Source organism: Colossoma macropomum, unplaced genomic scaffold, assembly GCF_904425465.1.
Source record: "Colossoma macropomum unplaced genomic scaffold, Colossoma_macropomum, whole genome shotgun sequence".
In the NCBI taxonomy this organism is placed as follows: domain Eukaryota; kingdom Metazoa; phylum Chordata; class Actinopteri; order Characiformes; family Serrasalmidae; genus Colossoma; species Colossoma macropomum.
In genome coordinates this window covers 22,242,639-22,255,449 of record NW_023494791.1, presented here as the reverse complement: position 1 = coordinate 22,255,449, position 12,811 = coordinate 22,242,639, and the positions used below count along the sequence as shown (strand labels likewise).

The following is a 12,811-nucleotide window of genomic DNA, read 5'->3' as shown; positions in this document are numbered from 1 at the left end:
GTTATTCAAGCTTTTCTAAACTTGTTAACAATATTTGTCTGACATTTCACTACCAAAACAATCAGAACACTACCCAAACTTTACCACTACTGAAACATTTGGTAATTTTGAGAAAACTCAAAAACGCTAGCCCAGGCATGTCAAACTGGGGATCTTCCAGGCCAAAGTGCTACAGAGATCAGCGTTTACCCTCATCTAATACTCTGAACTCAGTTCGCGAAGTTCTTGCTAATTAACCAATGAGTTGAATCAGGTGTGTTTGATGAGGCAGTGTGCTGAAGTCTGCAGTGTTTTGTCCTGCGAGGACTGGAGACTGACACATGTGCTAGCCAGCTTTGAACAGCTGTACAGACATAAGATCATAATTTTTCATTAAAACACAAACAGGTTTACTTAAACGAATACTTAAATATATTTTTTATTAAAACATTAAATTCATGATAATTCTAAATCTTTCAAACTCACTTTAAAACAAATCACAAAAGATCTTTTTAAAAACAACATTACTGCTTTAGTATTCATGAGAACAAATGGCAGCATAAAAGAAAAGTATACTTGGCTCTACAATTTCACCAGAGTCCCGCAGCAGTGAGGGAGTGTCATAATTGCTTTTGGATTTGGCAGGAATAAAACAAACTGAGATGCATACAGTTTAGCATCACTATCTTGGCAAGAACATCAAGTTACAGTCCTCTCTCTAATCTGCTGGCCAACAACCCTTCCAATAAGATCACCTTCATTTAGACTTAATCTTATGAAGGAGAACATGACCTACAAGCCTAAGTGTGCACCATTAAGCATGAGTTAAGCCTTCTGAAACTATTGAACGTGTCCCAGACCTCATTAACAGCTTAAAATAAATAAATAAATAGATAAATAAAATTAAAAATAAAATCTACAATCTCAGGTTATCGCTTCACAAGGTCGTATAATTTCACAAGCAACCTCCAAAATGAAGCACATATTTGAGCAATTTTCTTTGACTATAAGCTTTTGAATGATGTCCTACATACTTAAAGTCATAAGAGTAATCTGACGCAGAAACCGCTCTTAATTTATTAAAATTTTTAATCAAAGTACGTATTCTTTTCAGTATTTAGAGTAGGGGTGTGGGAAAAAATCGATTCTTAGCTGCATCGTGATGCGGATGTGAACGATTCTGAATCGATTCACAAATGTCAAAAATGTTTCTAATTATTTAATTTATAACGCAATGTTGACGGATCGCAAAAGGCGCAACTTGGAAGTGCGGAAGTGCGGCGCCCGGACAGTCTGTGGCGGCACATAACAAAAACACAACTGGATGAGTGAGAAATCCGACCAGCTCCCTCTGCATTAAAAGCCAGGTTAGGTCAGGAGTCACAACACGAATGTTAAGAAGAGCCATTTTGTCCTTTCAACAAAAATCAAACCAGCTTGGGAGCCTCAACATTTAATGTCCAGTGTGTCTCAGTATGTGTTAATGTCCTAGTTTAGGCTAAACAGTATAAACGAGAGCGCAGATTTACTTCGCTCTGCTTTAAGCTTTGCCTACAGCCGCTTTCCTCCCATCTCCACCAGAAAACTTTTCCTCAGAAGTTGATCAGTTAAATGTCTCTCAACTTTTGACTGTTTTACGAGGCTAAAGTCGCTTCTTATTCTCCAGCTTCTTGTTCGAATTTACCCGTTCCACCTTAAATTCTAACTGAGGCGCCGAATGTAAATGCGGCACTATTTAAGGTGGAACGGGAGAATTCGCCACTTTTTAGTGTTTGACAGTCTCTCGTTGCAGATTTTACTTGCCAGGAAACCAACTACTATGTGCTGCGTGGACATCCACTGCCACTGGATCTTATTTCACCGTAACTGCGCATTTTAGTAGCAGCAGCTTCTCGTGCTCCAAACAAGAGCACCGAATGAGAGCCTTCTAGTTCACTTGCCACATCACTTCCATTTGTTTTATTAAAAAAGATATTGGAAGTAAATTCATTATGGATCATTACAAATACTTTGCTTTAAAAGTACCAAGTCACTTTAAATATCAATAACACAGTTACTTTGTCACTTTAAAATGTATATTGTCTCTATATTCTGTATATATTTTGTGTATATTTAATATATTTCAGTTGGTTTTTCTTGTATTTTTATTTATTTACTTACTGTAGTGATTACCTGAGCCTCACCACAAGCATTTCAATGCATAAATGTCCTGACATGTTGTATAAGTGACAAATAAACTTGAAACTTGAACTCGAAACTTGAGCTCACACAGTAAGAAAATATAAATGCTATATAGAAAAAAAAGATGCATCGATAATCGTTTTATAATCGCATCGCAGCCCTCTGAATCGTAATCGAATCGAATCGTGAGGTGCCTAAAGATTCCCACCCCTAATTTAGAGTGTCCAGTATTTTCCTTTATTACAACTTCCATTCTTTTCATCAGGCTTGCTTTCAATTTTTTAAAGAAATCTGCAGGGATATTTTTCCACACCTCCAAAGTTCAGTCTTAGAATTTGGTCGCATTTACTGCCTCTCACAGTCCAAGTAATCCCAAACACATTCAGTGATGCTGACTCTAATTTGGACAGTCTATTGTTCTGAGATTACCAGCAGTGTCTTTGTTCCATTTGCAAACTCCAGTTTTAAAAAGTTCTGTTTTTTATACTTATTTTTCTGCGACTTTCTTCTTCCTTGTAATTATGTCACTGCTGAAGTATCTCCTGAGAAATTAACAACTTACATTCTGACTGAATATTAAATAAATGAAGGGCGATCTCTGTCTTTCACACAGTACATCAGCCCATGATTATGTTAGGCCAACTCCCACATGGTACAAGTGAAATATCATATTATATACATATTTTCTGATATGCATGTTCCTCTCTGCTGCACAAATGAGCAACTACCCTGCTTTCTGGCTTTCCTGAGCAAAAAAGACGAGCCCCCATTTCCACAATCCCTTGATAATGCCTCAGAGTATGGCAATGCTCTCAGCGCGCGCACACACACACACACACACACACACACACACAAACACACACACACACACACACAAATCCAATAAACTGAGCAGAGTCATCCAGTAAAATCTAGTATTAAACTCTCCACTAGCATTCATTCTCTGCAACATGATAAATATTTAACATTTTTCAGTTTTACCACTAATGGCTTTGCATAACAGACTGCACAAAGAAACAATGAATGTGGATACAGAGGTCAAGTTTATTTTCCTCTATACTCTACACCCATCATCTATCTGTAGTGGTGAACACAGGTATCTACAGAATCACTGGCATGTATGAAAACCAATGCTGGAAATTTTACTTAATTCCCTTAAATCTGCTAATATCTGACCAAATATCTTTGAGCTGACTATAATTAATTCCTAAATGGGATACAATACTGTGACTTGTGTCCAAATCTTACTTAGAAATCTGAGACAAAGCCTAAAAAGACGGATGTATTATGTGCTGTTTGCATTACAAAACACGCCTGAGGTGATTGATGATGGTATCGGAAACTGTCGATAGCTGGCATATATCAAGTTAGATGACTTAAATGTCAGAAAACACACTGTCGGCAGCTTTAAGAAGCACAACGCAAAGTGTACAGTCTATATAGTCTTGTTTTCTTGTGAAGCGTAGCCTATGTCCTATATCAGTCCTGATAGTTTGTCTGGCTTTAGAACATTCTATAGCAGCATGAGGCAGCATGTTTTTTTCTGTGGTCGAGCTGGCTAAACAAATAAAGCTGTGCTGCTGCTCTTCACGCACAGAACATCTTTCTTTGTGAAACATAACCTCTGGCTTATCTAACTGACAGTATACTTCCATCAGAGTTGTCAGACAGTAAAATACAATTTCCTATATCCCAGCTCAATAATATATAGCAGGCTACAGTAACAGTAGCCTGGAGGCTAACTTAACACAGAAAGTCTTGTCCATTGTATTAATTTAACAAGAAGCAATTTACAGGCTGTAAGTGAGATTTTATCAAGCCATACCAAGCAAAGTTAGGACAAAGTTAGCAAGTTTGACAGAAATGTTTATTTTCTCTGGTTTAAGCAGGCCTCTCTGTGGCATTGTTGCATTAGGCACCGTGCTGAAAGGGGTTAAAGGAGAAGGGTGCTGCCAATCTTGACTGAAACGCTCTTCAGTCTGTAGGATTAAAGCAGCTTCTCAAGCAATATCTGTGGCACCTTTCTCCTACATGGGGCTAGTGGGCATGATCAGACAATGGTATATTGATCAAAATCTCGCAAGCATGTCACAAAATTATTTCTGTCAAAAGTTTATTAAAAAGAGGAAAAAGTAAATAAGGTAAAAATTCTTTTAAAAAAAACTTAGTCTTAGTTACTGGACAGCAGCACATTGGTGTTATTGCAATACTGTCTGTTTATTTACAGCATTTTTATGAATTTGACAAGACAAGGCTGCCTCGGGAACTCATGAAATAAGCACCCTGAGCACATAATCTGTGAAGTGAATGAAAACTAATTTGACAAAAATGACACAGACACAAAGAACAAATATTTTATCAGCTCCACTTACTATATAGATGCACTTTGTAGTTCTACAATTACAGACTGTAGTCCATCTGTTTCTCTGCATACTTTGTTAGCCCCCTTTTACCCTGGTCAGGACCCCCATGGACCCTCACAGAGCAGGTACTATTTGGGTGGTGGATCTTTCTCAGCACTGCAGGAACACTGACATAGTAGTGGTGGTGTGTTAGTGTGTGTTGTGTTGCTACGAATGGATCAGACACAGCAGTGCTGCTGGAGTTTTTAAACACTGTCCACTCTATTAGACACTCTTACCTTGTCAGTCCACCTTGTAGATGTAAAGTCAGAGATGATAGCTCATCTGTTGCTGCACAGTCCTTCATCAGTGGTCACAGGACGCTGCCCACAGGATGCTGCTGGCTGGATATTTTTGGTTGGTGGACCATTCTCAGTCCAGCAGTGACACTGAGGTGTTTACAAACTCCAGCAGCACTGCTGTGCCTGATCCACTCAGACCAGCTCAACACACACTAACACATCACCACCACATCAGCGTTACTGCAGTGCTGAAAATGATCCACCACCCAAATAGTACCTGCTCTGTGAGGGTCCATGGGGGTCCTGACCACTGAAGAACAGGGTAAAAGGGGGCTAACAAAGTATGCAGAGAAACAGATGGACTACAGTCTGTAATTGTAGAACTACAAAGTGCACCTATATAGTAAGTGGAGCTGATAAAACGGACAATGAGCGTAGAAACAAGGGTCATAATGTTATGCCTGATTGGTGTATAGGCAGATTATACTGATCAAGTAGCAAAGATGACTTACTGCAAGTGCTTTGGAGAGCCTCGTACGGAAATCGTTCAGAACAATTGTGACAATCTCCTGATGGGGAATGTAGGCGTAGCCACCCTGCAAGAAGACTTTCCTCATCCTAACTAAATCCAGAGCATCTTGAAAAGGGACCTGTACCAAAGTAAAAGTCAAAAGCCTCCAAGTCAGTCTTTTCCAATATTTGCTAGACATTCTGGTTAAATGATATATGGATAATAAATTCCTGCTAAATTCAGTCATCAGCAGACCTCCTTAGCCTTCACATATGCTATGAAATAAAACCTGGAGACAATTCCTATGTTAAAAATTCACTTCCGTATTTTCACGAGAATTCATTTCATACAAAAACAACAGACATCACTTTAAACACAAGATAACAGCTTAAAAGCCCACTCATAATATTTTGTACGTCAGAAATTGACAGAACTGCTTGATTACTATAAGATGGGAACACAGTTTTGATCTTACCTTGTAGAAGTCCTGCTCCACAACCGTAGTTCCACTAAAACCATAACTGGAGTTTATAAGCTGGTCTTTTAAGTTCTTCTTTTCCTCCACACTTATCTGGCAGGGGAGGGAAAAAGGACACATACAGCGATCATCCAAACAGGTACCTACCACCACAGCGTAAAATCAAAGCAAACACCTTAACAAAGCTGAACAATCTGTGTAGTATTAAAGGGGGCATGATGTTGGTTGTTGGTGTAAGACCATCAAAGATGCTGGACTAGAAACATGAACTAGTAGAAATATGAGCAAAATCAGTGAGAGATTAGAAAATTAGAAAATAACAGCAGTTCTAATATGTTATAAAAATTATATCTAGCCTTTGGGGAAATTAGGTTATCAGTGCTAGTTCACTAGGATTACCATTATTCAACCTTTCTCTGTAAACGCTTTATTTAGCTTGTAAAATGAAGGCCGCCAGCCAGCAAGCCCAGCACTGACAAATAAGACACGAATTAGCTTGTTCTCTGGACCAAATTCCATTTGCTTTACAAAGCCATGTACATGAGGGAACACCACTTCAAACCCATTCTGCACTACAACAACCAGGACACAAATGAGAGTTGCATAATGAACATGCTCGAAAATCTTCTCATGGAAACAGGAGGTCTTTCTTGTGAGCATCCAGCTCCACCTGCTGTTCAAACCTGTACATGCCTTTTAAATTGGGAGGCAAAGCCAAAGCAGTTGGAGCAGAGGTATTAACAGTGGGAATTAATTCACACAGCCAATTATATTTAACATACAATTAAGATTGGATTTAGATTTGACAGTAGGTATCTGTCACTTTGACTAGATTAGTTGTACCATTCATGTGACTCAATCTAGGTCACCAAATCGAATGGTTCCAACATTGATATAGAACCAAAAGATGTAAACAAGAGTCCTACAAAGTCACAACTGATAGGACAGATATTGTGACATACATTTTGAGGAAAATGACTATGGTAACGTCCAACTTTCCTGTTTCCTAAATGTTGTGCTCTTGCTTAATCGAGCTCATTTGTTTTATGAACATATGTCTCATTTGTGTCTTGTGATAATTTAAACCAATTGGCCATGAGAGGTCATGTGTTAACACGATTTTCCAACGACTCCAAGTAGAGCGAAATCACTGTAACAAAGACTTGAGTGTATAACTGCTTTAATAAAACGTTAAGGACTTGCCACATTAAGTGTTGTCATGCACAATACAGTGTAATAGTCTTGGGCACCTACCGCTGTTACAAACCATTTATCTTAGCAGTAAGTGTGCCTTTGCTAGCAGACACACCATACATTATTAGAATAAGTATAAATAAACAGTAATTAGTAAAATAAAAAATACAGTAAAAAGTAAAATAACTACAGTTAATATTGTGCAGCCTACTTTGAAGTTTGGTTCCAGATTTCTCCATCGCATGGAATTGTTAGATTACACCAGCAGCGCCCTTAATTTAACATAATAAAGGCCAGATTAGCCACACTAAGAATTGGATGAGAACTTCAAATAATGCTGGGCTTCCTCAAAGACAAGCTTGGAAATGGCTAACTGAACGCACTGACACACACACAAAGCAACTGCAACTGTACTGATGTTATTAGTATTCAGCCTATTATGAATGTTCAGAACATACAAATGCTTATTTTCCAGATAACAGCTTTTTAAATTGTCATTTTCAGGTGCCTAAAACGTTGGTACAGTACTGTCTGTGTAAGTCGAGTATTTTTTAATGGCTTCAAGCGTGCCTCAGACTCGTTTTAAAACTGGAACTTTCCATTCTATAATTACTGATTCAGACCTTCTGAATCTGTGATTATACACATGCATGTGTCAAAACAGCTTCAGAAATCTGTTATTTCCACGTACCAAAGCAGGTTAAGAGACAAAAGACATTCTGTTGGGTCAGTTAAGAGTTCTTTGGTCCTTTTTTTCATAGCATTCACTAACAAAGAACTTGCACCAGGGTTCATTTTAATTAAAGCGAACCTGTCAAGTTTGAAAACTAAATAGTAATCAGCCTAAACAGTAATCGGTTTGTTTCAGTTTGTACCTTTCACAGGTTTGTCAGCAGAGATAAAAAAAATCTCTTGTAAATCCTGTAATACCTAGTGATGGAGAGTAAAATGAAGCATAAGAAAAACAGTCTTACCGTGTCATATTTCAGATTATTTCTATGCAGAAATTCAGTCTTGAACTTTGGTGGAAGGTCAGTGAAACGATGGCGAAAAAGATCCATCTCCTGCTGGATAAACCACCGTCTGAGATCCTCCCTGAAAGAAAGTTTAAACCTCAGTCTGTGTCTCAGTTTTAAAAAAAAAATAAACAATATTCTTGCATTAATTTCAAAACTACAGAACAAAGACCAACTGGTCAGTTTAAATAATTACATGTTCAATTCTGTATTGTAAAACAAGAAAAGTTTTACTTAAACTTTTAAAAAAATATATACTGAATTTTCTGTTTCTGAGATTTTGCAATTGCTATCCCTACTGCTACCATCCTAGCTGTGCCACGCGTGACCTGTGGAATGGGCCATAATGCATAGCTCGGCTTGTAAAAATACACAACAGTGTATTGGACAGTTTAGCTAACGTTAGTCACAGATCTTTCCTATTATATTATGTATGTTCCTGTCATATAAGAGCCGCATTAAGAAGCACCTCAACATTCTCTGTCCACTACTAAGCACAAATACCCGCATTACTCTAAAGCAGGAAAATGATTCTGTCATCTGTGCCACAGAAGAAGAGCATGGCTAGTCATACTAAAGAGGAACTCCAGTCTCAGGCATCAACAGTGTGCTGTAGAGGAAGTGCCTTTGCTAGATGCTATACCCAAGGAACTGAATGGAGCATTCAAAAACCTGTTTTCTAAAACAGGATGATTCCACCCGATAGGTATCCTTTATGTTATGCTATTGGCAACCTTTGGGTGACCAACGTGCCAGAAGCACAGACGGGAAATAGAAACTAGCTCCCATTTCTAAAAGTACTGAATGCGACATTATTATACAATGGCAATTTCATTAAAACAACTACACAGAGGTGCTCAATGATTATAGGAATCATGTCAGTATAGGCAGATAACTGCATTTAAAACACTTTAGTATCGGACAGATGTTTAGATTTTACTGGTTTTTAAAACTGATACATGGTGATGTTTTATTGTACTCCAGAAGAGCAGAATATTTACACAACACTGGGCTAATGTGCTAAAGTCTCTGCACTTTACTGATTTGGCTCCATTTGTATCTCTACACAAAGCAATGTGATATGTACATGAAAAATATGAGATACCGGTATCAGCCTACGATTCCTATATCAGGACATCCCTATGAAAGAGGAAAAAAAACACTTACGTTTGACAATATGCCAGGCGCAGAATAAAATGAGAGATGTGGTCTTTCCTTCGCTTCTCATATTCAGTTGGTACGGCTTGACTTTTGTTCAAGCTTGATTCATCCTAATTTATCAAAAAATATCAATAAACATCACTGAAGCAAAGACAGCTGTGATGCCTGTCAACAAACAAACCTGTAGCTTTCTAAGACAAATGGCAATACTAAACTCTGCTCTCCAACTATTTCTTTTAGAAGACGAATTGCTAATATTGCTAATAACAATAAATGTCAGTGGTATAACTGGAAACTTGAACATTCCCTCACCACTTCTGGTCGGTGTGGGAAATGGAGGCTGGAGATTTCAGCATGCAGTTTCTTAGAATACTGCTCCGACATTTTCACATAGCTGACACCAAGGTTCTCCACGGTCTTCAACACTGCAGGACAAAAAAGTCTGTGCTGAGGTCCTTGACTAATTATTAGTTCAAACAATAACTGCAGAAAATGTTAGACTGTATGTTGGAGAGAAAAAGAATGAATCTGAACCAGTCCTGTAACACCAAACTCTCACACTGTGCGAAATGGTTAGAAGTGGAGCTCGGCAACGGGACAAAACATACCGTTATCATGATAAATTACATCACAATATGCCTTTCTGAGCATATTGTGGATATCATCAGTACTTAAACAACACTTCCCCACTGCATGTTTGATTACAAACAGAGAATAATTTGCCTGGCTTAATTAGATTTAGTGTGGCACAATACATGAAACGTTGAATACAAGTAAGTGTCGTCATCGATTTTTAACAGTATTTTATAAATGTGCCACTTCTTTGTCTGTTCTAACTCATCAGATATCAGAATAAAATATTGTGACACATCATCCTGAAGTATCGTGATATTACACTTTGCCACCTCTAGTAAACAGACAATGAAGTACTGAGCTTACGTTTCAGCCTCTCCACTGCAAAGGTTTCAAACTCGCTGAGGGAGATGTTCTCCAGAGGTGGCTGTCCATACAGCTGCAGACAGTGGCCGTAGAGCTCATTCTGCGGATGAACGGTCAGCTTTCTTCTCCTGCCTGTGAACTGCATGATGATTTCCTAACCAAAAAGAGAAAAACGACTTATTTACTCATTTAGCCAAGTATTTTAAAGTTACACAATCTAGCTTAGTTACCCATCAAAAGATGAGATACAACACTGAGTAGCCTCTTGTAGTTAAATTATTTGGCTTTGGTTGCAAACATTTACATGGAAGAACATCATACAGCATGTCAACCAGAAATGCACTTTAAAAGCATTACACTTCAACTACAGCACAACTTAAGGTCTTATTTGCGAACTACGTCAGCGAGCTAACGCTAAGCACTAAGTTAACTAGGTTAACTAGGTTACGTGGCTCTCCATGTAAAACACCGTCTGCTAGCGGCTCTTACCAGCTACAAGCTTCGCCAGAAGCAAAAAGTCACACAAAGGTTCTGTAGTTAATGCTATTAAACTCACAAAACTGCCTAAAGCGATTAGATACGAACACAACGAAAACAATAATGGACCCGCCGCTGTTTGACTTCCTGCTCTGAGAATCCCGCCAACAAACTGATCCGAACTCAGGGCGGGAAAATGACGTAATCGTTAAAACTCTCACTCGCGCCTGAACTCTGTTCTGTAGAAAACCCACAGCGACACCACGTGTCTCACACCCGCATTGCAGGAGGTCGCATAGCGACTTTGTGTGATTATCGTAGCCTGGTTAAATACGAAAAGCAGTTTTAGCTTTTAATCCTCAATTTCTGATTAGAAGTTAGAACAAGACATATCTCACTCATGTATCTCACTCACTGTGTTTCATTAAAATAAAGGTGTTTAAGGTCTGCATATAAGCTATAATTAGTAATAAGTAATAAAACAAGGCAGATGCTGTTTACACTAAGTGCAAATAGAATATTGTTATGTTCACTTAGTGTACATTACCATTTACTCTTTACACAGTGTTCATAACACCATGCTTTACATCTACAATTCCATAATTACATGCTATTTATACTGTTTGTTGATACTGATTCAACAGTATTAGCCTATATTTCAACAATAAAATGATTCTGCTTCTCTCCCAAGCTGTGCTGGAGACCATTCATACCTCTCTCTCTCTCTCTCTCTCTCTCTCTCTCTCTCCTACTTCTGTTTGATGCTGTTATCCACTACACTGTACCAACCTGCATCATTCTGTTTTCCGAGATAATGTTTCACCTTTAACAATTGCTACTGTTAGATTAATATTTAATTATTTATTTCTTTAAGAATTATTTAAAAATTACTCCCACTTATGTTCTGGTAATACTGTTGACTTGTGGAGTCGTTATCGAAGTTAATGAGAATAAACTAGATGGAGTCGTGCTCTTTTGACGAGAAAGTTAGATTTATTTCAAGATGTCTTCATACAGAGATGTTCACAGATCACCAGTTTAGTTGATTCTCCCACAGAGAGCGAGAGCAAACAATAATTGCAGAGAGTGTTATCACCCTAAAATGACCCAAATAACGCCTCCTCACAAATATCAAAGTTTTAGACGATTCTGAGATGACTTTAGAAGATCAGGCCCTTAGAGACAGAACAACTATTCTGGTAGACAGAATAAGCATATAGCAGTAACACAATTAACTACAATCCAACAATATAAAATAACCGTACTCTCCAATTCTCCCTTAAACACAACTTCTCCCAGTGTGGCTTCACTTTTGTTGGAAAGCTATTAAAAGCTGTTTTTTTGTGTTCTACAGTCACATGACTCTGTCTTCTTTATGATTGATTGGTTTAATTCTGTGTCAGTTTGAATTCAACCACTCAGGTCGCCGATATCTGGTCCAGCCTATCAAAAAGAAATTCTGTGGTCTGTGTGACAAAATAACCAAAATTGCAGGTCTCAGTTCATTTCCAAATTAACCTTAACTTCACTGCTGGTGGCAGGGGTGATGTTTGCACTAGGTAAGCTGCCTAGGGCCCCAGAGAGACAAGAGCCCCATGAAAACACAAATTACACTGTATTTTTAATGTCTCAAAACATACCGTTTACTCTCCAGTCCATACAGTTCATACATGGAAGCTGCAAAAACAGGCATTTTGAATTGCACTGGTTTTGTGATGTCATGAAAAAACAAACCATTTACGTTTGCATTCAGAAATGGCCGCCTAGTCAGACTGCAGTAGTTTAGCCCCACCCATTTAAAACTGAAGTTATAAGAAGTGTTTCAGTCTGGACCGTTTTGTCATTTTGAGAGCTAATAACAATGGATTCCAAATGCAAATATGACACTTGAAATCAGCTCCAGACCTTTTATCTGCTTGCCTGTAAGTGAAATAATGAGGGAACAACACACCTGGGCATGGAAGAGCTAATTAGCGGATTGTCAAGTTACTTTTGAGTGTGTAAAAATGAGAGGCTTTGTATTTGATGTGAATATTCTCAGATTTAAACTTAAAGTCTGAATAATTAAAGCTAATATTCAATGTTCAAGTTAAATTCCAATCTGCTGTGGTAGACAGCTAAAACAGAAATAATTTTGTTGATGTCCAAATGTTTACAGACCTGACAGTCAGACACTCTGTACTGTAGATATGATGGATTCGATCCTCAGTAACTTAAAAAAATAAGCTATT

General features: G+C 38.1%; 1 protein-coding gene across 2 annotated transcripts in view; it reads right to left on the bottom strand.

Moving 5' to 3' along the window:
- prim2 (DNA primase subunit 2) overlaps positions 1-10,785 on the bottom strand; it is a 66,406-nt gene extending 55,621 nt beyond the window's left edge. Inside the window, exons 1-7 of one of the 2 annotated variants that reach the window (XM_036574429.1) lie at positions 10,593-10,785; positions 10,104-10,257; positions 9,477-9,589; positions 9,171-9,274; positions 7,962-8,082; positions 5,791-5,886; positions 5,317-5,454 (exon numbers count right to left, since the gene is read on the bottom strand). In XM_036574429.1, coding sequence (XP_036430322.1) covers positions 5,317-5,454; positions 5,791-5,886; positions 7,962-8,082; positions 9,171-9,274; positions 9,477-9,589; positions 10,104-10,248 — 717 coding nt within the window. In that variant the 5' untranslated portion in view covers positions 10,249-10,257; positions 10,593-10,785. The remainder of the gene's footprint in view (positions 1-5,316; positions 5,455-5,790; positions 5,887-7,961; positions 8,083-9,170; positions 9,275-9,476; positions 9,590-10,103; positions 10,258-10,592) is intronic. The other variant, XM_036574430.1, reaches the window with a different exon arrangement.
- Positions 10,786-12,811: the final 2,026 nt, after the last annotated feature.